This window comes from Dama dama, chromosome 25 (genome assembly GCF_033118175.1).
Source record: "Dama dama isolate Ldn47 chromosome 25, ASM3311817v1, whole genome shotgun sequence".
NCBI lineage: Eukaryota > Metazoa > Chordata > Mammalia > Artiodactyla > Cervidae > Dama > Dama dama.
In genome coordinates, this window is record NC_083705.1 from 64,360,265 (window position 1) to 64,387,479 (window position 27,215).

General features: G+C 46.9%; 1 protein-coding gene across 2 annotated transcripts in view; it reads right to left on the minus strand.

Annotated features, from left to right (window-relative positions):
* The window catches only part of TRIO (trio Rho guanine nucleotide exchange factor), a 353,621-nt gene that overhangs the window by 107,332 nt on the left and 219,074 nt on the right, over positions 1-27,215 (minus strand). For both annotated transcript variants that reach the window (XM_061129325.1, XM_061129326.1), the window contains exons 19-29: positions 23,612-23,726; positions 20,272-20,387; positions 17,023-17,145; positions 10,401-10,595; positions 10,184-10,299; positions 9,287-9,353; positions 8,483-8,592; positions 7,346-7,415; positions 6,643-6,732; positions 3,302-3,394; positions 792-903 (exon numbers count right to left, since the gene is read on the minus strand). In XM_061129325.1, coding sequence (XP_060985308.1) covers positions 792-903; positions 3,302-3,394; positions 6,643-6,732; positions 7,346-7,415; positions 8,483-8,592; positions 9,287-9,353; positions 10,184-10,299; positions 10,401-10,595; positions 17,023-17,145; positions 20,272-20,387; positions 23,612-23,726 — 1,207 coding nt within the window. The remainder of the gene's footprint in view (positions 1-791; positions 904-3,301; positions 3,395-6,642; positions 6,733-7,345; positions 7,416-8,482; positions 8,593-9,286; positions 9,354-10,183; positions 10,300-10,400; positions 10,596-17,022; positions 17,146-20,271; positions 20,388-23,611; positions 23,727-27,215) is intronic.

Below are 27,215 nucleotides of genomic sequence, written 5' to 3' on the forward strand. Positions count from 1 at the left end.
CACACCCTGCACACCTGGCCATCCAGAACAACACCTGAGGAGTAGAGACAGACCTGCCAGCCAGAGCCTGGGGCCCTGGTGACCCCACGAGGGCTGCCCACCCACTCAGGATTTTACAACAGAGGAAGAAAGGTGCTCTGGCTTGGCCTCTGATTCTGGGTGGGACGGGGTGTCTGTGCAACAAACAGGAGCACCTCTGTCCTCACCGGTAAAACTGTTCAATGCAGCCGACGGTGACGACATAGGCCAGCACAACCTCTGGGGCAGGAGAACTGCTTAAAATAACTCTTGAGTAACCTGACAATAGGAGTTAAGCTATTACACAGAAAGTGTTTTCTTAGGAGCAGTCAGGGAAATTATACTCGTGATGATAATGTTTAATTAAGCATATTTATCTGATTTTCTCTTTACCATGCTGCACATCCGGCTTGGCTGCACAGGCAGGGAGGAGGTACCTGCTTCCTTCAAGGCTCTAGCAGGTGATGCAGTGGATGGAGAGATGGGGAGGACATGAGCCCTGGAGGGACTATGCAATCCTGGGGAGTGGGTCGACCTATCCTTCCACCTGTCCATCTGCCATGGAGACTGGGTGCTCCTTGGGTGCAGAGTGGAGTGGCCACGGACCGGCTTGTAACGAGGGGGGAGCATGTCACGAGCACCTCGAGGGAAGCAATGAGGCCAATTCTTGGAAAGAGAAGGTCCCGTGCCTCCACTGGCGACTCCTAACTGAGCACAGAGGGGCAAGGACGCAGGATGGTGGTGGGGCAGCGTCAGTGGGGTGGGGGGCCTACCTTCCAGCATGCTGAGGTGCATGGCGTCGTTGGCCCGCTTGGGCACGCTGAGCATCACCTCCAGCCCGTCCTTGATCTCCCCCTTCCCCTCCTCGCAGCACGTGAGCAGCTCCTGTGGGAGACCAAGACCGTGAGATGCTCCGCTCAGGAGGTCTTCACAGAAATCAGAGAGTTTGTGAAAATCCATGACGTTCGCGGTAAAAACAGATGTGGTCAACTGGGCAGAGACTCTCATAAGGGAACGCATAAGGGAACCTGAACTGCCTCTTTAGCCAGTGGACGGAAGGGTCTGTCCTGCTCAAGTCAGGATGTTTCTTAGGCTTCAGAGGAAACCAAATGCAGTCATAGTTGAAGATGAATTTAGTGCACATGTTAACTACTGAGCCTCAAAAATGACAAACAATTTAATCAGGGTAGCAAAGCACAGTCACCTAGAGGTTATATTCGAAGGTTAAGTCAGAGTCCTGTGAGTCCTGCTCTGCTGGCCACAGGATCTAGCACGATCCTGAGCTCTATCTGCCTGCAATGCAGGAGACCCAGGTTCGATCCCTGGGTGGGGAAGATCCTCTGGAGAAGGGAACGGCACCCTACTCCACCCTTATTCTTGCCTGGAGAATCCCATGGACAGAGGTCCCTGGCGGGCTCAGCCCATGGGGCTGCAGAGTCGGACACAACTGAGCCACTAACACACACACAATGTCCCTCTACTCTGGAGCTGCCCCGTCTCCAGCAGGAACTGCATGGCTGTCCAGGCACCTACAGGGAAACACTTCTTTGTGCGGGGACGTCCAGAAAGCTCTAATGACTACAGGATGCCTCCCCGGGCAAGTAGCACTTCAGATCTACGTACAAGAATCCCTGTCTTAGATGAGTGACAGCAGGGACCACACAGTCACATTCTAGTGGGGGCCAAGGTATCTTCTCACCAGTGTATTAATCACTGTTAGCAGTCAGTAACAACAGCTTTCTGTGTCCCAGTGTTCAGCAAAAGGGATGTGGCACTGCAGTTGGCTTTAGCTGCACCCTGGAGGGTCTAGGGCAGTGGTCCCCATCCTTTTTGGCACCAGGGACTGATTTTGTGGAAGACACTATTCCCATGGACGAGAGCTGGGGGGGTGGGGGTGCCAGGGCGAGAAGAATGGTTTCGGGATGATTCAAGCACACTGCATTTACTGTGCAACTTTATTCCTATGATCATTACATCAGCTTCACCTCAGATCATCAGCCATTAGATCCTGGAGGTTGGGGACCTCTGGTTTAGGGCAAGGTAGCTGCCCAACAGACCCCTGTCCTCATGGCCAGATAGTGTGCACCTCTTATTCTGAGCTGCTTGGCATTAAGGGCTTTAAAACTGTCATGTGCTGAGGTTGAAAACCCCCTCACTAGAGAGCTCGGCATAGCTCATGATTGCTCAATGGAAGAACCCCTGGGCAGAATCAAGTCAGGTTTATAAATTAAAGCAGCAGCTTAATAATGAGGTCACTAAGGCAGAGATCTTTACTAGAACCACATGTGAAAAACAAAAGCCATCAATCTTGAGGACACTAAGAGGTAAACTGCCTTTGCAGAATTAGAAATCAGAGGGCAAATGTGAATATAAACAACTTAGCCTCCTGACTTCTCTTGCACGTTTATAGCAACCACATATTTCTGCTGTGGTGGTCATAAAATCCCCTAATGGGAATCTGACATTCTGAAAGCACAGGAGAGCTTTCCGATAGAAGAATGCTATAATGGGGTCCTGTCACAAAAGAATGTAGCCCCTTTTTACTGCCTCTAGATTTTTTTTTTAATTAATAACAACAAAAAAAGTCAATAAGGGTTTTGGACATTCAAAACTTCATCTTCTGTATCTCTTTTATATCTAGAAAAATTACAAGATCCCGTATTATGTTAGGACTGCACTGGGGATGTAATCGGGTTCATGAAACATTCTTACTGGGATAAATGGGTGTTGGGTACGTTCTAATGCTTAGTAACATTCACCAGCTAAGGAAACAGTGGTGTAAACATCATGAGATGGAAGTTGTGAATTATTTTTCTTGTAGTCAAGAAAATGTCGATTATATACAATAAATTCTGTAACATCTCTTACCACAAATTATAAGGTTTTTTTTTTAACATTCTATTGCCAAAACTAATTATTATTTGGTTTTTACAAGTGTGATTTTAATTATAACCATTCGTAACCAAAAAACAGCAAGGTCAGTTTTACAGAAATCGTAGCAATGGCACTAAATCATCCAGAATTGACAATTTCTCTTTCCTTTCTCAATTTTATGTTAGGGACTAGGGTCAGTCAGCAAAGTTCAGGTGCATAATTAAGAAATATACTCTTACTTACCTGATACACTGAGAAATCAGTCAGGGCAAAAAATGGCAATTAATCAAAAAATAAATTTGATAGATGTTATTTAAAAAACTCAGGATTCTTCATATAAGTAAAACAATGTCAAAATAGTAAGGCACTATGTGTAAAATTTTGCAGGTTTAAGATGCTTCATACATACTTTTAAAAGGAGCTGATACTTTGTTATTCGCTGAACCGGTTTAATAAGGTAGGAGGAGATGGAATTGGCTAATCCATGTCGCTGCTGTATTTCCTGTATTCAAAAAAGAATACACACACCACTGGGAGGTCAGACAGGAGTAACTAAAAATTTACATTATTTACCCCCATGATGAAATCACACAAACTACTTTTTCTGTAAATATAAAGTAGAAATTACTATTGCTTCTTTTAATAAACAAAACATAAAAATAACAAGTTTCAATCATCACTTTGAGCCCTGAAGACAGTGTCTCCCCTGCACTACAAAGCCTTCATGTGCAGAGGTCAAGCAGGGAGGCCGACCCTTCGCGGGCCAGCCCCCGTGGCCGTCGCTGCGCCTACACCCCTGGGCCATTGCTGCGCCCAACCCCCGTGGTCCGTCGCTGCGCTCCACCCCCCTGGCCATCACTGTGCCCGTCACTGCGCCCACCCCCGTGGCCGTCACTGTGCCCGCCCCCCATGGCTGGCATTGTGCCCGTCACTGCGCCCACCCCGCCCCCCCCGTGGCCATCTCTGTGCCCGCCCCCTGTGGGCCGTCACTGCGTCCGCCCCCCGTGGCCATCTCTGTGCCCGCCCCCCTGGGCCGTCACTACACCCCGCCCCTGTGTGCCCGTCACTGTGCCCAGCCTGGTGCCCCACCCCATGTGGCCATCTCTGTGCTCGGCCCCCTGGGCCGTCACTGAGCCCGCCCCTCTGCCTGTCACTGTGCCCCGCCCCCTGAGCCGTCACTGTGCCCACCCCCATGGCTGGCACTGTGCCCGCCCCCCTGGGCCATCACTGTGCCCCACCCCCCTGTCTGTCACTGAGCCCACCCCCATCGCCGTCACTGTGCCCGCCCCCCTGCCTGTCACTGTGCCCCGCCCCCCTGTCTGTCACTGTGCCCCGCCCCCTGGGCCGTCACTGAGCCCACCCCCATCGCCGTCACTGTGCCCGCCCCCCTGCCGGTCACTGTGCCCGCCCCCCTGCCTGTCACTGTGCCCCGCCCCCCTGCCTGTCACTGTGCCCGCCCCCCTGCCTGTCACTGTGCCCCGCCCCCTGGGCCGTCACTGAGCCCGCCCCCCTGCCAGTCACTGTGCCCGCCCCCCTGCCTGTCACTGTGCCCCGCCCCCCGGGCCGTCACTGAGCCCACCCCCATCGCCGTCACTGTGCCCGCCCCCCGGGCCGTCACTGAGCCCACCCCCCTGCCTGTCACTGTGCCCGCCCCCTGGGCCGTCACTGAGCCCACCCCCATCGCCGTCACTGAGCCCGCCCCCCTGCCTGTCACTGTGCCCCGCCCCCCTGCCGGTCACTGTGCCCGCCCCCCTGCCTGTCACTGTGCCCCGCCCCCTGGGCCGTCACTGAGCCCGCCCCCCTGCCAGTCACTGTGCCCGCCCCCCTGCCTGTCACTGTGCCCCGCCCCCCGGGCCGTCACTGAGCCCACCCCCATCGCCGTCACTGTGCCCGCCCCCCTGCCTGTCACTGTGCCCCGCCCCCCGGGCCGTCACTGAGCCCACCCCCATCGCCGTCACTGTGCCTGCCCCCTGGGCCGTCACTGAGCCCACCCCCATCGCCGTCACTGTGCCCGCCCCCTGGGCCGTCACTGAGCCCACCCCCCTGCCTGTCACTGTGCCCGCCCCCCATCGCCGTCACTGAGCCCACCCCCATCGCCGTCACTGAGCCCACCCCCATCGCCGTCACTGTGCCCGCCCCCCGGGCCGTCACTGAGCCCACCCCCATCGCCGTCACTGTGCCCGCCCCCTGGGCCGTCACTGAGCCCACCCCCATCGCCGTCACTGTGCCCGCCCCCCTGCCTGTCACTGTGCCCCGCCCCCCGGGCCGTCACTGAGCCCACCCCCATCGCCGTCACTGTGCCCGCCCCCCTGCCTGTCACTGTGCCCCGCCCCCCGGGCCGTCACTGAGCCCACCCCCATCGCCGTCACTGTGCCCGCCCCCTGGGCCGTCACTGAGCCCACCCCCATCGCCGTCACTGTGCCCGCCCCCCTGCCTGTCACTGTGCCCGCCCCCCGGGCCGTCACTGAGCCCACTCCCATCGCCGTCACTGTGCCCGCCCCCCAGGCCGTCACTGCGCCGGCCAGCGGTCAGACTCTGCTGTAGCTCCTGAAGCTCCAGCCACATGCGCACCCTCGTCACAGCCCACATCCCCAGCCCTGTGTACTGCAGGCTTCCCTCACCCTCACTATAAGGAACTCTCCCGTTTGCTCTCATTTTCACAACAACCTACTGTATTTCCAATCTCTTAGCTCTTGGCTTCCTCCTTAGGCCGCAGGGTTTTTAAATGACTGATGCCGAACATTATGTGTGCCACAAGCTCTCATTGCTTCTTAGGCCTTAAATAATTCTAACTGCACAGGGCCACCATGGTGGGCTTCACATAATGGCAAAGACCCAGGGTCATGTGAAATACTGGAAAGAAAGGGCCACCCTGGCCTGAGAGTGGGCTTCCTATGCACCCAGACAGGGACGTGTAACTATGGTCATGGGAATGACAACTAAGAGGGGGCCACCTACAGCCAGGGCTCTACCTCACAGACAGAAGCTAGGGTTTACTCTGATTTCCCAGACTTTCAGAGAAGAGCGGATGATCACAGGAGGCCATGTACAAACGCGAGCATGGAACAAGTCTAATAACCTCATGGACTCACACACCAAATTACATCTAACATTCGGAAGTACCTTATCTTTAATCAAAATGTATTTGGCACATCTGACTATGTTCTGGAAACCCCCCCAATCACTTTATGTATCGTAAGACTCCATCCTTTTTTGTTCTAAATAACGTCTCTGTAAAGTCTTTCCAAAAAAAATGAACTATGTTTACACCCATGAGAATATAATTAATGAACCTCCCAATGGTCTGAGTTGTTACAGTGCCATTTATAAAATTTTACTGGTAGGCTGCTTTTGGAAATTAAGTACCTCATGAAATTGAAATGGGAAAAATAAGTGATTAAAAATATTCAAAGTTATTTTTGTTTTATAGAGGATAAAAGATGCTTAGTTTCATTGTTTATACTCAGATATACAATATGACAAATAAAAAACTAGTGAGTGTATATAAATTGTAAGTAAAGACATATATACACATGTGCATATTATAGTCTGAAATTTTTATAGTACATACAGCTTGCAGTACTATAGAAAAATATTTTAAAAACATAAGTATAAGAATACTCCATTTTAAATGTGATAAATAAAAATGATATACTAATTAGGTGAAAGTTATGAGTCACCTTACATTTAACATACACCAAAAGCAACTTAGAAAATACCACAGCTTTTTTTTAGTAATCTTTTACTTACATCAAAGTAGGATCCTGCATGCTCTAATATCAGCTGAGTAGAATCAGGCTTATTTTTGCAATACGTGACATACATCTGAAACTTGTCTGCCTGTAAACAAAAAGAAAACTAGAGTAGTATCCCTTTCAAATGGCAATAAGTCAAATTATGACAACTTTTTATGTAGAAAAGAAGCCGTGTGTGTAAGTGAAATTCAAGCCCCTAGTTTAAAAAACTTTCTAAAGAAAGATATTAAAATAAGAAACATGTCCTGCGACAGGACACATGTCCAGAAACCTCCCCTGGCCCAGCAAGTCAGGACGGAGCCCCGGCCTCTCTTCCTACAACAGTGCATGCAAAGCTGTGTCACACTTAGACGGCAGGGCCTGGTCACCAGGTCACCTGCCTGCCTCCCTCCCTCCTGACCCGACAATCCCCCTTGGGCAGGGCTGGGCATTCATGGTTAACAGGAACCCTCAGGGCCATGCAGAGGCCTGGCATATTCACTCAACCTTCTGGACCAAGCCAGCACTACTGCCAATGAAAAGCTGGTTCCACAGTAATAACTAGCTGGAGAATGTAATTTTTTGGGGGTAAAGTCTGCTTTTCTGTCTGCAGACACCAGGAGAAAAGGATGCCATTTGAGAAGTGGACAGTGTTCTTTCTAACATCCCTCAAAGCCAGCAAACAGTAGTGACAGAACAAGTTGCTGAGGTTTCATTACCCAGGTTACAAAGCAATGTCCCACGTCCTCTGGCAACTGCTCATATTTTTCCAGCTCTTTTAGGAATATGCTGCAGAGAGTAAAAATGGTATTATATTATTAAGGTGTCCTAAAACATTTTACGAGTGAGATATGCCAGGAATAAGACCAAGCATACCACGAATTCAGGCAACGGTCTGAATTGCATCATTTTAACCAAAAGGAGTGAAAATTGTATCGTTTAGATTTTAGTTTAACAAAATGTGCAGCAAGTGCTATGAAGTGGGGTAAATTACTGTGACTTTCATACAATTCATTAGTTTAGCCTTCAGATACTTTCCAGGTTTCCTTTGCGGCTCAGCTGGTAAAGAATCTGCGGGAGGCCTGGGTTCAATCCCTGGGTTGGGAAGATCTCCTGGAGAAGGGAAAGGCTACCCACACCAGTATTCTAGCCTGGAGAACTCCATGGACCTGGGAAGCCTGACATGTTTAGTAGCAAAGGATAAAATTTAGGGGGTACTCAGTCCAGAGAAACTAGTTAGGTCTTCGTGTCTTTGCTGGAGGTGGGGTGGGGGGCAGAGGAAGACCCCGCCGGCTCTGGCCCAGCACCATCTTTCCCGGGCGATCTGGGGTGCACAGACTCCACCTAAAGATGCTGCTGCCGTCTTTTCTTTTTTTCCTCCTTTTTTGACCTTAAAAATAAAACCACGTGCCTCCTCTGGCCAGTGGCAAGTGCACTTTACTTTGGTCACACTACACATCTGCTCTGTCCTCAGATCCTCCCTCCTTATTAGGAGGGACCAAAAACACCAGTCGGCAGCCCGTGGAGGGCAGTCTTTTCTTTGAACCCTAAGAAGTAACTGACGGGACAGCTGATGATATGGGTCGAGAGCAGTGAGTGTGTCTACAAAACGGCTTCTGGCTTTCTGAGTCTCATTTCTATAAAGAGTGAATTCAAACAGAAAGCCGAGGGTCCGTTAAAAACAGTCTCGAGAATCTGTGTCCTTGAAGCAAGACTGGCAGACTTCCTTCAAATTCCAACAGAATCCCTGGAATCTATGTGTATTCGACTGGAAACTTGGATTTGTCATGGCACTTCGGCACAGTACCTAGACTTCCAGAGTCGCTAACAGGGCCCCTACAGATGAAGCCACTTACTTATTGTGAAACTCGTAGATCTCCTGCATGTTCCCGAAGATGATGAGCTCTTTGTTCACAATGCCTGGGGGGATCTCCTCCACGCCGCTGGTCATTTCCCACAGGTAGGTCTGGCCAGGAGGGAAACAGAGAGGGTTGGACAAAAACCCAGGGCACACCTCCAAGGAACAGCTACTTCTGCGCTCCGTCAATACACACCCAGAGTTAATGTCTAACTAAAAAGTATCTTAAGAATGGAACCTCTTACAAAACAACATGAGAAACTATTACTAAGACAAATCTCAGTTGCTATTAACATTTGAGCATACTGTCTATTCATTTCAGCTCTAAATGTACTCCTAGCTTCAAATCTGGGATTAAGCTGCTCCTCAAGGTACAAGGGAGATTCGTTAAACTACGGAGTGTCAGCGGCTGGTCGTAATCGGTAGGCGTGTCTCTCTGAAGCTGCTGTAAAATTCTACAGAGAGAATGTCAGCCAGGCCATCATGTGATACATGAAACAAGAGGATTAGTGCTGTTATCATCTCTGTAATGAGCGAAACACGCCTGGAACTTCACAGAAGTGCAGAAACATGCACGGAGGGCCGCCTGTGCACACTTTCAATCTCAAAAATAACAACCAAACGGACGACCACTTTAAGAATTAAATAGGTAAGAATAAACAGCCCTAGCCATCTCCCATGGACTATTGGGTTGCAAAGAGTTGGACACGACTAAAGTGACTGAGCACATACAAGAATAAACAGCAAGACTGTATATATCCCATCTAAACAAACAAGCAAACAAGCAAAAAAACTTACTTACATCCATACACTCCCGGAGGTCTCTTACGTAAGCCTTTTCAGTTTGAATTAGCTCAGCCATTATAAACCTTAAAGCAGAGGAAGACAAGTGACCAGTTTAATTCACAGTCAGGATACAGGCTTATTTTAACTATTTACTTTTAGGGTTTATGAAATAATAAGGTGATTTTAAAAGCATTAGCCAGTGATGTGTTCTGGAAGATTAAAACAAGAATGCATAGAAGAATAACAGTGCCCAGTTACCAGGTCAAAGGAAAAAAAACATTTCAGAAAAAATTTTGCTGTGGTACCCAGTGATCAGGGTTTCTCAACTTGGCAGTGTTGAGGTTTGGGGCTGGACAATGCTTTGCTGGGGGCTGGCCTGGACACTACAGGACGCTGAACGGCACTCCTGGTCTCTGCCCCCAGGATGCCAGTAGCGCTTTCCCTGCCCCATTAGCTGACAACCCAAATGTCTCCACATACTGCCCAGTGTCCTTCTGGGGGACAAAGCTAGCCCCGACAGAGAACCGCTGGTTGAGAGCCATCTTTGGTCTCTATTAATACGCAGCAGAGTTCACTAATTGCCAACTTTCAAACTTCAGCACTTGTATTATTAATTTCTCCTCCCCAGTATTATCACTCATGACCTACTGACGACAAATGATAGTAGAGCAAGTTGTCAACCCCATGAGACAGGGGCACAAGGATAAAAACAAGACACCAGTTCCGAATCAGCTGATATGGGGGCAGTGGGCCCAGTGGTCGTTTTTGCTGTGAAAATGAAGCACATTCAGAGCAACAAGAAGGATTAATGCCGTTTGGTTTCAGAGCACACACAGAAGCAAGCATGCTTGTCCAAGCGACATTTCCTTCACTTCCTCAGTGAATCCTGGCGGGCTCTTCGAGGCTAGCTTACTCTTTCCGGCGGGCAGATTTCCGTTTTTCCTCATTAAGTTCATGGGCGGCATCTCGGAGTTTCACCTCTGAGCCAGGGATACTGGCCGGAACGATATCCAGCTGAAGACTTTTGCTCTGTGGAATAAGGGAGGCAGAGCACCTCTGTTAATTAAATCAACAAGCAGGACACGAAGACGCAGATGGTAATTTATCCCGCTGGCACAAAGCAATTTTACCGATTTGTTGGAATCTGAAGAAATCCCCAGAGCTTTCTCCAAAGAGGTCCTGTATTTCTCCATCCGCAGAGAGAAGTCTCTGTACCTTTTATCCACAGCAGTGACACATTTTTTTATCTCTGCCGCATGGGCATGCCCCTTTTCACAAAAGCCGTCGGCCAGCTGTATCAATAGCTTCACTCTCTCTTTGGTTTGCTGCGAAAGAACAACAGGAAAAGTATTGTGAAGCAAATGAGTTCAACTGCCGGCAGCCAGAAACAGCGGCAACTGGCCTACGACTCTGAGCTCTGGACAGGAAAACGAACACTGGGGAGAGACACTCAGGCTGAAACCCCAAGTCCACACCAATTCACCTCCCTGGCCCTAGACTGGCTCCCCGGGCTCGGCTCTCTCCCCAACGAATGGCATTTTCATGACCGCGAAGGAAAAGTCTGGGCTCTCTTTGGATGGTGTCTTCACCTGGTGGATGCCCAGACCCCGCAGACTGAGCAGGCGGAGACTGGCTCGGGGTGGTGTCCGCAGTCCGACCCTCCTCCTGTGAAGGCCACAGGTGCTGGGGACAGACACCCTCGCCTCATGCTTGTCTAGCCTGTGTCCCCAGTTAGACTGAAGGCCTGTTCAGGGCAGCAGCCATCGGGGATTTTCCTCCTCCTCAGGTGGCCTGTGTGGCCAAGGCGCCTCCCCCAACCCACAGGCACCTAACCAACCGCCTGAAGAAGCACCATGTCCCATGCTCGTTTCTTCTTTAATTCTCAGGAGATAATGCAGGAGGAGTCACCACCACGAAGCTGATTCACAGAGGTATTTTAAACTTGCTCCTCATGTGAAAACTCTCTCTCCAAAATAAATTTATTTCATTTTATATACACATTTGGAAAATGAAGTGGCAACCCACTCCAGTCTTCTTGCCTGGAGAATTCCACGGACAGAGAAGCCTGGCGGGCTACAATCCATGAGGTCACAAAGAGGTGGACATGACTGAGTGACTTTCACTTTTTCACTTTTCCACTTTTCATGTGCACATAGGAAAGATCTTTAAGTGAAGGATAACTTCTCCTTTTTAAATTTAAGGATAACCATAAAACAAGCATTCTCCCTCGCTCCCTCTTTCTCTCTCTATATATATAAAATATGGGCTTCGCTGGTGGGTTAATGGTAAAGAACCTGCCTGCTAATGCAGGAGACACAAGAGATGTAGGTTCGATCCCTGGATCAGGAAGAGTCCCTGGAGAAGGAAATGGCAACCCACTCCGGTATTCTTGTCTGGGAAATCCCATGGAGAGAGGAGCCTAGCGGGCTACAGTCCATGGGGTCACAAAGAGTCAGACATGACTAAGCATGCGTGCACACACACACACACACACACACACATATATACGTAAACATATATACAGACATGTCAGTAACTCAAATCTGATTTTTCAACAGATATTCTGTCACATTCATTGCATTTACTACTTCACTTATTATTATCACTAGACTTATATCCTTTGTTGTTACCACTTCTTTTATTATCACTGCTTCGGCTTCCTTTAGCATTCCCACTGGCATTTCAAATGACTCTGGTTACTCTTCTGCTATGGAACCTTGCTTTTCTCAGTTAGTCATAAAGATTTTCTGGTGAAAGCCTAACATTCAGGAAGTTGACTTTAAAAGTCTCCCAAAGGAAGAAGGTCAGGGTTCAAAACCTGGATAAACTATCTCAGTTTGTACAATAAAAGTTTTTGAGCAGAATTCACTAGGCAGCCTGCAGAGCCAGCTGTCAACAGCCTAAGACTCTACACGAACGCCCTGGGCCTCCGGTGGGCTCCCCCACAGGGTCCAACATGCCCAACGCCCATCCAGGCTTGCTGGCCTTCAGTTCTCTGCACCACGGCCCCTTTGGCCTGGAAAGCTGGTCCCCTGGACAGCTCTGTGGTTCCTTCATGTCTCTGCTCAAATAAAGGCCATTCTTAACTGGCCTCCCTGACTCTCTTAAAATTGCAGCTCACCTCCCTGCCCCAGGCACTCTCTCCCCATTTGCTCTGCTCTGCCCTGTAGCATCAGCCTCCAAGGAGGTATAATTTACTTGCTAAGATCACTGTCTCTCTCCTAGTTAGAATGTACCCACCAGCAGTCAGGGACATTTGCTTGCTTTACTCATTAATATTTCACGTGCCTTCTCTGTGTCTGATACACGGAGGACATTTACCAAATATTTATTGAGATAATACATTAACATTAGGGCCTTTATGCAAGTGTATATACACCTGTAACTTTAACGGGCATAGCAGTTACTTTTAACTGGCGTGAATATGTAATATACAAAAAAACAAAACAAAACAAAACAAACAGCCACATGAAAAGGGAGCTCAAGGGACATTACTGTCTCTGTGGAAAAAAGAATTATATAAAAGCTGTTTATGGAGAAATTGAGCAGAACTGACAATACTCCGAAAGTTTCTGGGGCCTTTATCTTGTGTGGAAGTCGTGAGATCATGAATGACAGCTGTGGGGGGCACTGCAAACGCTCACCACTGAATCCAGGGGTTTGGGCACTGCCTCCTGCCTCACTTCTCACACCACTGCCCCAGTGGTCCACAGCCTGGGCTCCGCTGGGATCATGCACTCCTGTAGTTCTTACTTGTCAAAAGAAATCTGAGTGTAAGTGGACCCACGCGGTTCAGACCCGTGTTGTCTAAAGGCCACTGTGTCTCTTTAAGGGGTTAAGAAAGTGGTTTCATGTTTTAAGTGGTGGGGACACAGAAGTAAAGATAAAAAGAGACAATCTGCCTACATTAAAACAGAAAACAAAAACCACCAAGAAAACAAAGGAAGATTTTCACATATGTCAAAAATACATCACAAAACAGACTAGTTGTCTGTATGTGACACCAATAGGCTGATTCTAATTATATGAAACTCAATGCAGACCAGAAGATTTCCCATAGGCAAAGCCTGGCAGATCTACAAATCTTCCATGTATAAACTTCATTTAAACAAAAAATGCTAATCAGAGAGTCAAAGTCTTCTTGATGAAATCCGCCACAGCCTGTCAGAGATGGCAACCCTCGTCGCCAGGCTGTCTTTTGCTCTTATTATTTAACATGCGTGCATATATTTTTACTTATCCATCATGTTACTGCTGGTTTCTCCAATCAGAACATGCAATCCATGAGCTCAGCAGAGAGAGCAGCTCTTGGTACACAGTATGGACTCAAGAAATAATTGTTGAATGAATGAATGGTGTGATTAAAACTAAGTAGAACGAATCTGCTAATCCATGAAACTTTATATTTTTAATTGATACTTTTAAAATGCATTCATGTATTGTATTTGAATTGTACTTGAATTTGTATACATTCAAAGTGTATTTGAATTCACAGAATTAAAAGTTCAAAGGACACAGAAGGACACAAAGTGAAGAGTCTTCTCACTCCACATATGCCTGTTGCCTGTATCAACTCCGTGCGCATCATGCCGGACATTTTATTACATACAAACAAGGGCCTGTATGCATACGTGTCGTTTTCTCCCTTTCATTTTTTTTGCATAAATGCACATGACAACCACCAAGGGGCACCTGGCGCCTCTTCTAACAACTCCTGCTTCTCCTTCATCAGCAGGACACAGCAGCCTCCTTGCTTGCGTAAAGAGATTTTTCTGAAAGCAAATTTCTGTTTTTAAAGTGTACAAATAATATAATTCGAACAACTTTGTCTTTAGGCATAATCAAGCGATTGGAGTAAAATAAAGGCAGACTGAACGCTTACGCCACAAATTCAGAACAGCCTTATTCGTGGTGTTCTCAGGTGATCAGAAACCCAGAAATGATGCAGATTCAATGATCTTGGACATTTTCTGGTCAAAGAAGGTATTTGGCACAGGAGACACGGGCAATCAGGGAGCCGTGTGGGGAGAAGGTGACAAGACTGTGAAGGTCAACATAAGGCAGTGGGTCTCAAACTTCAGCATGCATAAAACCACCTGGGGAGATGGTTAGAGATGCTCCGTGTCAGGTCCCGCTCCCAGCGAGTCCAGGTCAGTATGTGCGGTGTCTGGTGAGGACCGAGGTCTGCTTCTAAGTAAACACCCAGGGCCTGGATGCAGGTGGTGCGTGCAAAGCATTTTGAGAAATTACTGCCTTGAGTTGCCAAGGAATCAAGGTGAGCCTTAATCAGACGGTGAGGAGAGGCTTTATTTCCATTAACCCTGAAAATGTTAGATACTAATTATGTAACTACTGGATTGGAAGATGTCATGTCAGAGCAAGAAGAAGGTTTTTCTACGTAACAAGAGAAAAATGACTTCTCAGGAGACAGTAAGACATGGGTGGGGGCAGGGGTGTACAGAAGGTGAGCAAGGGCCTCACTTCAACACGAAAAACTAAATGATGTCTCCCAGCACCACAGCGGGAGGTTTTCTGATGAAAAAGAAAAGTAGCCAGAAACCAGAGAAAAAATGCTAAGAAAATAAAAAGTGCAAGCTGCTCTTTTCAAAATCCATCAGTTTCTCTTAGCAAAATGAATTCAGTATACCCAACAGACGAAACAGCTCTGTCTATTCAGAAAACACAAAGGTCAAATTTCACCTATGATTTTAGATGTTTCTTTTTTTCTTCTTTTACAAAATATGAGGCAAAACTATGCCTCTTACTGCTCATTCTTCCAAAAACCACAAGCCAAGTTTGAGGAAAAGGAACATTTAGGAATAATGGGAAAGCCCCTCCATCCAGCCTCTACTGGGGGCACGAAGCTGCACGATGCTTCTCCCTAGACGGTGATGTCCGCACCCGCTGTGTGCAGGGTGTGTGCCCCCAGGTTGTGCCCAACGGCCGTCTGACTGCACACGAGGCCGGCAGAGCGCAGCTTTCACGGGAATTTAAGTTGGGGCAAAGGAGCAAAACTTGAAGCTACCTGAGTGGTATCTTAGGCATTTTCTTTGTATCTTTATAACCGAAGGACACTCAAGAAACAAATATAAATCATCGAATGCACACAATAACTGTATTTATCATCCAATTACTAACAAAAAATAACAATTACACAGCCAAAGCCGTGCTGGAGCTAGAGGAAGGGAAGGAAAAGACGTGACCCTTACCGCAGAGGCAGCAAAGGCCAGCTCCCCTCAACTGAGCGGGTGGGGGGACCCCTTGGAGCACCTGTGGCCCCTTTGGGTGTAACCCCCCACCAAACGCCAAGGCTCCCCACCGAGCCCCACTGGACTGTGGGCTCCTCCAGAACAGAGACTGTGGATTCCCACAGCCCAGCACCCAGAGGCTGAACAGAAAAATGAATTTACAGCTTGTGGTGGGGGCGGGGCCCGGGGGAGCAGTGCCCAGGGGAGCAGTGCCCAGGGAAGATTACCCGGAAGAGTCAGAAATTGCAACAAAAAGCATGAAAAAGTGCAAATAGACATGATACAAAGTAGCTGTTGTCATCCTAAATGATTTAAAAATTCCCCATTGATATGTTCTCAAAGCCAAGTTAAGGGCCAGCCGAGAAAATCAATCTTCTTACCTTATAGGAACACTACTCTTTAACCAAAATTGTCACCCAGCTTGACACTGATTTTCTACTCTTAAATCTGAACTTATTTCCAACTTTTTCTAAAACCTTAAAATCATCCAAAACAGAGGTGCTTCTGAAAACTGTACAAAGAATGCATATTCAAAACTCTGAAAAACAAAAAATACCACCGGTTGAGAAGATAAGCCTAAAAACCTCAAAAATGTTTTGAGGTTAAAAAAAAGGAATTAGCCCCTGCAAATATGTATTTCAATTGAGAAAATATTCATGCCGATGTGTGAATTCTTACATACTTGCTTAAAAATTCATAGTTACATGCGCTGCGTATGCCTTGGATATATATTTAATTCTGCAGGAAAGTGAAAATGCCTCCAGCAGTATAAACCTATGAATAGCTACTGACATAAACTGTGCCAACCATCAAGCCCAGACAGCTTCAGGACTGGACAGCCAGGCGTGATGCTACTGTATCCGGGCCTAATGCTACTGTAACAGTTTTCACTGCTCAAGACAAGGAAACACCCACAGGACCCACCTAAGTCAAGCTGGTAATACCAGCATTCCATAAAAATAGCAAGTACTTGGAAAATACCTTGGGAAATAAAACGGAATGAAAATAAGAGAAGAATAATGAAAAGGACCAAGAAGGAAGAAAAATTTAAGGAGGTGTGGGGCTTTCCAGAAATCAGAGGAACAAGAGGAAGCAGAGAAATGAAGGTATGGGTGGGGACAGCGTGAAAAGGGCTCAGAATGATCCCTAAATTAAGGTCTAACAGCCCCTCTGGCTCAGCCCGTTCCTCCATTTTATAAGGTAGGTCTTCAATGATATTTTTAAGAAAGACCTTATTTACACAAAGTAGGATTCCCTGGTGGCTCAGATGGTAAAGAAGTGTCCTGTGTGGGTTCAAACCCTGGGTCAGGAAAATCCCCTGGAGAAGGAAATGGCAACCCACCCTAGTATTCTTGCCTGGAGAATCCCCATGGTCATAGGAGCCCGGTAGCTACAGTCCACGGGTCACACAGTCAGGCACGACTGAGCACGTACACACACGGGGTTTGAGGTTATCTGGGGAACACCCGGCAGCCACTCAGGCCTGGGGCTGCCGCGAGCTCACCTTGGCGGTGATCTGGAACTCCTCATGCTCCTTCAGCAGCTCCTGGGTGTGCTGGATGCTTGAGCCCGTGGAGGTGTGGGTGGAGAGGTAGAACTCCCCACTGTCGTGGATCCACTCCAGAGCCTAGACGCGGGAGGAGTGGGAGAGAGTTCAGGCCTCAGCGGTGGTGAAACAAGGCCTGGCTCTCCAGCATCTCATTTAAACATCCGCAGGCCTGGGCTGGCCCGCCAGCTAGAAATGCTCCCTCAAAGAGAAACGAGAGTCTCAAGTGTGTATCTTCCTTCCAAAAGGAGAAGAAAAAGTTGACATTCTAGAAAAATGAGGTTGTGTCACTTGAGCATCCACAAGGCCTAACAAGTTCAAAAGTTTCTTATCCTTGGACCTAAAGGACAGTCAGAGCACAATGAACATCCTTCCTCAAGAGTACTGAGACAGCGTGCATGAGGTTGGATAGCCTGGAGTTGCTGAACACTGACATTCATGTCATGGGACTTGAGAACCCTCCTGGGGAGTTCTAACTAATAAAAAAAAAAAGAAAGCAGGCGCAAAGGCCCAGCTTTCAAACGTGCAACTTGAGGCCTTTCTCCTTGTTCCTGCCTTCAGTGGGCCCTCAGGCAGCACCCACTTGCCTTCTGGGGGTCCCACAGAGGAGCCTCCTCATGACATGTAAGATGCTCTGGGCCAGGCTTAACCTCCTGGATGGAGGAGAGAGATGACCCCGCCTTGGGGAGAGAGGGGCTGGCCAGCCTCAGGCTGCAACAGAAGGATACATTCTAACTTCTATTCACTCCTTCATGTTTTTAGATGGAAGCAGTTTTTCCCCTTCTACAGGCATACATAGCAAATGAAATCAAACTTGCTTAAACATATGCATCTAAAAAGGAACACTATAGAAAAGACATATAAAAGCAAAAGTGCTTTCATATCTGCCCTCAAAATCTCTGGGTCCAGTGTGATTTGCTGGTGTAGGAACAGAAAAATCACTTTCTCTACTAGCACTTTTTTTTTTAAGTGAAAAGAAAGCCACAACGCAGAATACCTTCCATGAAGCATCCTGGCTGAGAATTTACTTTCGTTTTGCCGGAGTGTGGCTATTCCACCTCGAAAGCAATGTTGGCACCAAATCAAGGCAGAAACCATGGAGGTCAGTTCCTTCAAAGGTCCCTAGCAGTTCTGCTCACACAGGGAGTGGTGCCTGAGTGTCTACCACGGAGGCAGGTGACCTGGAGGGATTCCCGGGCTGAGGAAGGCTGGGATGGGAGGGAAGGGTCCTGGGCAGGGGGAGGCTGGAGGGTGACGGGGGGGCCCTTGGGGGTCACAGGGCCTGGGACTTTGGCCTGGAAGTGAATGGGGCTGCCGCGTGGAAAAGGGATTGGCGAGGAAGCAACACCGGTTAGCAAACTGGTCCAGAGGTGTAGACGGGACACGGCTGGGCTGGTTCCTGAGCTGGCTCAGAGGGCGGGAGGGGAAGGCCAGAGGGCCCCGATGAAGGGGTGAGGATGGGAAGATGAGGGGAAGGCAGGAATCAGGGAAAACACGGGGGGCGGGGACGGGACACAGCACGCGGGGCGGGTCCACTTTGGCTTTGGTTAAGGCCACAGTGGAGACAGGCCAGGAGAGAGGTGGGGTCTCTAAATCTGGACACCAGAAACGGAAGGTCAGGGCTGGGAGATACCAACAGCGCGCGATAAGGGAGAGGAAAGAGAAACAAGAAAGAGCCCTGAACTGAACGCCAACTTGCAGGGGTTGAGATGAGGAGCATCTTGGAGCAGCCTGGAGCCCCGAGGGCTGCAGAGCAGGGCCGGGGTCACCGGCCACAGTCCCACCCGGAACCCCAGGGCCTCGTCCTGAACCCTCGAGCCGGCCGGGGCCACCAAGACCAGCATGTCCTACACGCTTGGTATTTCCTGCGAGTCTGCTGTTACTGTAGAGAACGGAGCCCAGCCCGACAGGGCCGCAGGGCTGACGGTCATCCTCCATCATGGCAAAAAGTGAATGCTCTTAAACTTTCAGCAAATGAGCTGCCTTTAGCAAACAGCAGCAGCGCGTCCCATTATTTCTCTTTGTCAAGGGAATTATTTACAATGTTGTTCTCTGACGCTGAATGACTCCTTGTCTTTCAACAGAGAGATAAGAAAGATGTGTGAGAGAAGATGATGAAACCGTCTCTAATTAGAAATCAAATCAGGCCCAATCCATTTTTAAAAATGTTAAGAAAGTAGACTTTAAACACTAAAAAATACTACTGCTTGCTGCCCCTACTGGGCATTATGATCACTGCATCCTGGAGAGTCAGGAAAGATGAGGCAGAGGCCGGGTTAGGGTCAGGGCGTCAGGTCCGGGGACCCTGAATCCTGCTCCCGCCCTGGGACACCAAGCAGTCCTGGCCAGCAGGCCTCACAGTGAGAGACTGACATCTACCAGATTAAAGAGTCTGCTCCCCAAGAGGGAAACCCGTGCAGAGAAAAACAATCTTTCTGTGATTGGACGCCTACTCTGGGTCAGGCCCGCGTCAGCTTTTCAGGATGGAGCAGACGGTGCAGGTCCGGCGCGGTCCCCGGGGACCAGGAGCCCTGGGGGGGGGCCCGGGAGTGAGACGGCTCAAGGGGTTCTGAGAAAAGCCCCCTCCCTCCCTCCCTGCCCCTCCAGACCCTGCACTCACAGTCCACGGATTCTTATGTGACTGTTAAGGCCAAAGAGAAGTGACGAAAATCTTCCCATTTGAGTTACAATCAGAGAGACTTTCCCCTAAAATGACTTCCACGACTGACCATCGAGGCTGAAGGCCTTGATCCCCAAATGACTTCCGAGGGGGGGACACGGCAAACGCACCCTCTCGATATCTCTGCCTCAGCCAAAGACACGGCAGAGTTTTTGGACTCTACTGAATTCTGAGAAATGCTGCCACAGTTCTTAACTTTAGCTCCATTTATCTGAAGAGCAGAATTTGTATCTTGAAAATATAAACACAGCAACGTAAAAAGCTGCCCCCTGTATTATTTTTCCAGGGACTGAAATCACCATGATGGTGACTGCTGGGCAGAGCTGAATGGCACGCTTGTTGAGGCCAAAATCAGCGAGTGAGACACGTGCATGAGAGCGTGGTGCTTTCCGGCTACGAACTTAAGTAAAAGGCAAGGCGGTGTCTGGTCATGAGGGCGCGATCAGCCGTCCGCCGCGGGGCCAGCAGCCACCCCTGGCGGCGGCCTGAGCGCGGGGAGCGGGGCCGGGGGCTGCGGGCTGACCGACCTGCTTGGCGCTCCGCTCGAAGACCACGTACTGCTGGCACTGGTCCAGCCGCCGCTTCCTCAGGGTCCAGTAGTGCAACACCCTGTTCTCCCGCTGGAAGAGCTCGTTCAAGATGTCTGAGAGAGCAAGCAGAAAGCCGCGCGGCGGGGCCCGCCGTCAGTCAGGGCGCCCAGGAAGTGACAGTCATTTTCATTCAGAGATTTTTAAATGCAAATGCCACTGCAGATCATCAGATACTGAGACACACTGCCTGCCTGCCCGGTCTTCTTCACACACCTGTCCACCGCTCCGGCTCACTCTTAAGACTGAGGTCACTGGACACTGAGCCGGCCTCCAACCCCAGGTTGGCAGGGTCGGTGGGGCGGTGACTGCGCCCCCTGTGCGGGAAATCTGAGGATGACTGGGGAAGCAATACTGGGAAACACCAGTATTAGGTGTTTTGTGCAAGACCATGAGAATGTTCCTGTGCAAGGAACGTCAGCCGGTCTCCAGTTAAAATAAATAAATTAATTTACAAAAAAAAAAAAAGGATACCAGTCAAATTGGCGCAGTAGAAGAAAATGATGGGTGTTAAAAACAAAACAAAACCAAACTCTTAGGAGAGGAAAGGATGTGAAGTTGAGAAGCAAAAGCTAGAAAGGAAAATGTAAGACAACAATCTGATTACATGAGAATTAAAATTGTCATGATCAAATAAAACAGCGCATGTGTAAAAATATTACACAAATTAAGAGCCCAGATAAACTACTGGGAACATATGAGACACAGATCTAATTTATTGACTAGTGAATGGGAAAAATACGAATAACCTGTTGGCAAAACAAGCAAAGCATACAAACATGAAGGTTGTGATTTTATGAAATGATATGTGGCCAACTAAAAATACGGATACACGTTTCATCTCACTCAAGCAGTGGGATCAGTTTTTGCCATTTTCCTAGCGAGGACCACACTGCCCAGGGCTGCAGGGACAGAGGAAACCTGCATAAGTACATTACTGAGGGAGGGAGGTGGAGTACAGACCCTGCAGATGGTAAGTGGGTGTCAGGTAATGACAGCGAGGTGTGCGCACCCTTGAGCCAGGAAATAGCTTTCAGATACGGTGCTCACACAAGCTCCCAACACGACCTATACAGATGCACACACAGAGGAGCTGTTTGCAAAAACTGGCAGCAACATGAGAGAGCGTCAATTAGGGGTCAGGTTAAATCAACTACGGAATCAGGATAGTGCTGGGCATGAAAAATAAGAGAAGAGATCTCTAAATTCTGATACAGAGTAAGATTATTACTGAGTGAAAGAAAAGAAAATTGCAGGGGAATATAGTCCCATTGTGATTAAAAAAAAAAAAAAAAAAAACCACACCACAAAAACTAAAAAGCCAGATGGGTGAGTTGAAGCTACACATGATTCTATCTGTCTTCACATGTCCATCTACACGCAAAGAAGGGATGCACAAAGTTCCTCACAGAGGTTACCATTGGCAAAGGAATTAGGTAATTTATATAAGTCTGTACACTTTCAAAATCCTTTAGAGTGAGTCTATTTTTACTCAAGAAGTTTATAAAGTAAACAGATTAAAAAAAAAAAAAACTTTAGAAAAAGATTCCCCGACTGGAATTGCAAATCAAATAAGTGATACCTGGAATATAACTTTATTGGAAAACAACTTTTCCACAAACATTTACCAAGTTCCTCACAGCTGAGTGCTGTGAGAAGCAGGAGCCTGATTCGCATGTACCCACAGCTTGGTGGTTGGTATTGCTATGGTCTCTTTGCTTGAAAAAGTGAACTATTTTAATGAAACTAATTAGGACTGAAACTTGAAGCCTGTCAAAAGATTAACCTACCACTTAAAATGAAATGGCTCTAAGTCTTTTCTAGTCTATTATTTCTGTAGCCTCTGCTGGAGGCAGCGCTGAGGCTCAGGTGAGGATGGAAGCTGAAAGAACAATGCCCAAGTATCAATAGTTTTAAACAACTCTCATCATTTCCTGAGGACCCATTTCCATGTCATTCCAATTCAACTTGTAGAAACAATTATGATTAAGTTGAAAATGACATATCACTTGGATGCATTTTTATTGCAAAATAGTCAAATCAGAATTCTATGGCTTAAAAATTATCAGTAGCCTTAACTTCCACTTGTCTCAACGCTACCTACAGTTTAGCATAATTGCTCCCAGGTCTTTTTAGATGCATTTCTGAATGTGCATATGTGGTTTTTACAGATTTTTAAACTCAAAGGATACCCATCTACATAACTTTTGCAATTTGCTTTTATTAATAATGCTTTAAGTATACAAAAGTGGTAACACAGTGTAGCAATGAAATGGGTATATCATTTTTGTGATTTAAACTTTTAAAAATAATTTGCCTATAGATAATTCTGGTTTTCATTTTTCTCCTGATTCACATTTTCACTTACTTTGAATAAAACAGTCAATGTTAATAATATCTTGAACATGTTGCATTTTCTCCCTCAACTTGACTCAATAAATTATAAACCTATGTTTATTAAATATTTTATTACTAAAGTAAGATAACTTACAATTAACTTTAATGATATTAAAAAGACATTTAAAATGAACCCCTAGAGGACATTTAATTTCCAAATACATGGATTTTTTAAAAGCATCTTTGATATTAATTTCTCATTTTGACATTAGTTTCTCATTTACATGCTCTTTTCTCTTCAATCACCCTCTGTGTTACTTCAGTCTTCTAACTTTATTGAGGCTTTCAATGGCTAAGTCAAAGATCTCTCTTCGCAAATGTCACATTGCACTTGAAAAAATGGGTTCTTTTCAAATATCTTTTGATACTGATTTCTAACATAATTCCACAGTGATAAGAGAACAGACTGTGTATGACTTCAATACCTTTAGACCATGAAATTCCTGCACCTTGTTTTATGTCCCTGGATATGTTCCAGTGTCTCCTAGTTTAGTCTATGGGAACTGGAATAGAATTTTTATCCTACTGTTGTGTGAAAACTGTATAAATCTTAATTGTGCTGAAATGGTGCAGGGTGCTTTTCAGGTCTACTATATCCTTCTACTTCTCTGTATTTTCATTCTACAAATTTTTGAGAGTTTGATACTGAAACCCCAACTAAAAGTCTTAATTTATCTACTTAAAAAATTGTAATATACAGTGGAACTATATGTAACTTAGTTCTGTATCTTCCAAGTCTCCTGTAAATGTGTTATCATACTTTAATAATTGAAAAAAAATTAAAAACACCTGAAAAAATTCAAAAATTAAAATGAAGCCCTGAGACAAGACTTCAGAGCACGTGCTGTCAGCTCAGCGGCCGGCCGAGCCCTAGCGGACTCACTTTTCACTTGTTGCTCGGGGGCTTTGATGTGGGTCACCATGCCGGGCATGTTCACGCTGTTCCTGTGCAGGTACTTCAGGAAGACGTCCGCATTCCTCCTGGCAAGCGTGCAAGCCTAAGGAACGAAGCAGAGCAACGTGTTCACGGGGTTCACACAGACATGTCTTCGGTGTATAGGACTGACAGGAGCACGGGGCTCTATCATACATCTAAAGCGTCCATCTGGCCAATTTGCAGTCTGGAGAATACAAAGGCTGAATCCCATTGCAATCAAAAAAAAAAAAACAAAAACAAAAAAACAACTCAGTCTTGGCGCCCTTGCTCCGATGAAACCAGCTGCTGTGTTGAGAGCCACCCGTGGCGATGTCCAGGTGGCCAGGGACTGGTGACCCCTGGGCTGCAGCCAGAGAGGCAGTGAAGCCTTTCTTCCCAATTTAACCTGGAGGTGACTGCATCCCTGGCCAATACCTTGATCGAAGCCCTGGGAGAAACTCTAAGTTGGAGGGCCGGGCTAAACCATGCTGGGAATTCTGCAGAGGGGAGACAGTATGTATTTTCAGCTCTCAAGTCACGCAGTCTCCATGTCTCAGCTGTACCTACTCAACCTGACCACTGTAGATGAAGGCGGCCACGGATGACACTTAAATCAACAGGAGTAAATGCATTTAGCTGTCAGGTCTTCGCCTGTAACCCTTTGGTTTAAGCCACTGAACTGCACGGTGGTTTTTTATATGGTTTTACTGCCATAACAGACAACCGATAGCACATGTTTAGAAGTCACAAAAGTAATTTCATTCATGTATTAAAGTTTTATTTAACAGAAAAGAGATAAATATAAATCAAAATGGTTCAGGGGGGGAAAATCCCTTAATTATATTAGAAAGGGAAATATCTTGCCCATTGCCTAGCCCAGATCTGGAGTCAGTCTTTTCCTCAAGGAGCTCCGTGTCCTTGTAAGTGAACGGTACGGAGAGCCCCAACCTGGCTCGGCATGAGGGATGCTCGTCTTCAGTGGGCTGGGAACTGTTCCCAGGCCTTTTCAGGGGCTGCAGTACCTTTTTTTTTTTAATGAGAAAAATACACCATGAGCCTCTACTGATCAGACTGAAATAAGCTGCCATGTCAAACTGCAAGGGAGCCATGAAGACTGCTAGGGTCATTTCAAAAGGACATCTGAGCCAGCCTGACTGGAAGGGGCTCTCAATGGCAGGACAAGTTTAGGATATAAAAAGACAAACACCTGATTTCAATGAGTGACTGAAACACACCAAATGTTAAAATCCACGATGATGCTACAAGAACACATTGATCATATGCCGAAGTTGCCAAGGCAACAGCTCATTATTCTGAAAATCATCAACAGAGGGAAACAGTCACACATAAACCCCACATTATTGGGCCAAACTCTATTCTAGCGTAACCACAAAGCTGAGGAGGGAATAATTCCATCTAACCAAGACAGACGGAACGACAAGACTACCACCCTGGGGCAACTCCTAATGAAGTGATACCAACACTGGGCGCCAAACCCAGTGGATGAAAGGCTGATGGGGAAGTCCACAAGCGATGCGACGGGCTCACCGAGTCTCAAGTACTGACAAACCTTCAGATCACAGACAGCAGGAGGAGACGGTGTGTGTCCCGAGGCGATGCCATGGGAAATGCACAGCATCAGCCATGAGGTCCCCTAAGCAGGCCCCACACACTCACTCAAACCTGAACCTGATCAAGGCCCTCAATCCAGCCAAGAGAAATGGAGAGAATCCCGGATGCTAAGTGACCCAAGGGATGCAATCACCAGACCCGGGATGAGGGAAACTCCACAGCATGAATAATTCATTTCTTTACTTAATAAATGCTAATAAAAGGGAGGATAGGTTTAGGCTAAGATTTAAGAGACATACCAATCAAATCAATGCATGGACCTTGTCTGAATTTTGATTAAATCCATGTATAAAACCAAATTCATGGGACAACTGGAGAAATTTGAACACTGCTGGATTTTACATAAAAAAGAGTTACTATTACTTTTTCAGGTCGGAAATGGAATTGTGGTTACAGAATGGTTTCAGATGGATTCCCTAGTGGCTCAGATGGTAAAGAATCTGCTGGCAGTGCAGAAGACCTGGGTTCAATCCCTGGGTCGGGAAGATCCCCTGGAGTAGGAAATGGCCACCCACTCCAGTATTCTTGCCTGGAGAATTCCATGGACAGAGAAGCCTGGTGGACTACAGTCCATGGGGTCACAAAAGAGCCAGACACAACTGAGCGACTAACACTTTCATATTTTCAATGGTTTTAGAAAGGAAGAATTTGAATGTTTAAACACACACAGAAGTACTTATAAATAAACTGGTATAATACCTAGAATTTAAAATTATCCAGGAAAGATGGGCATATGCCCACATGTTGGTAATTATTGAAGCTGGGTGAGAAGTACAGAGGGGTTCATTATCCATTCTCTCAATTTTTGTACACATTTTTTTAACATCTACAATAAAATGTTTAAAAATGTCCAACATGTCAAAGACATAATCCTAGATGAATGAAAGAAACTGACCCGATCTGTAGTGATTTTTGTTCGTAAACTTAAAACAGCAGAGACAAGCAGGGGTGGGGGCTTCAGGTCCTATCTGAACAGTTGCAACAGGACACCCCCGGAAGCTCTGTTTTCCTACCTTGATTTACTTAAAAGAAAATCTCTGTGGGAGAAGCTCATAACAGGTCAGATACTAGGTTTAAGAGTTTTCAAAGAGTTACAATTCATTCTCTCAGACCAAACAATAATTCTAATAACTCTGTCAGCTCAGAGGATCACCTTCAAAATGAAACAGAAATGATTAAATGTGACAGGAAATGGTGTCTGTGAGGTTAGGATGTTGAAGCCATGAGGAAAACTAAACTCCTTCAAGCAACACTGGACAATAAACACAACATCTATTTTCAACAGGTCTGAGTGGCCACCAGCAGAACCCAGGAGGTCATTTTCACAAGTGGAAGAATGCAAGGTGGGAAAACTGTTCCAAGCTAATGCAACTAAACCTTTCAATCCCTTTTAAAAATTTAACTGTTGAGAAGCACACCAGTGACTCGTGTGTGACTGTATATGAAAATAACAAGGCAGGCTTGAAAAGTGACTTATTTAAACCTTCTCAGAGTTAAGACTTCCAGCTGGGCCTGAATGGGATTAAATTTCTCTTGCAGGAAACATTTCCTGAGTAAGTATTAGTAACTGGTCCTGTGACTCCAAGGGGTGTTCCTGCTCTGTGTCCACTCTACACTGGGCTCACACATGTTCTGAGATGGTCTTTGTTCCTAAAAAGACTAAATTTCCAAAGAAAGATTATTTTGAGCTCTAAGCATTTTTGTTTCTGCAAATCTATTTCTGCATGTCTGTTCAGAATCACTTGGTATTGGGACTTCTACCCATTCTTTATACACACAGATTTCTGTCTAGCTCTTTCTCTGTGAAAACTAGAATGAGAGCGTAAATCACAACTGAAAAAAGACTTCAAGATCTCTGATCAGTTCACTTGTTGCTGATGCAAAAGTGAAAGGTGATAGTCACTCAGTCATGTCTGACTTTTCGTGAACCCATGGACTG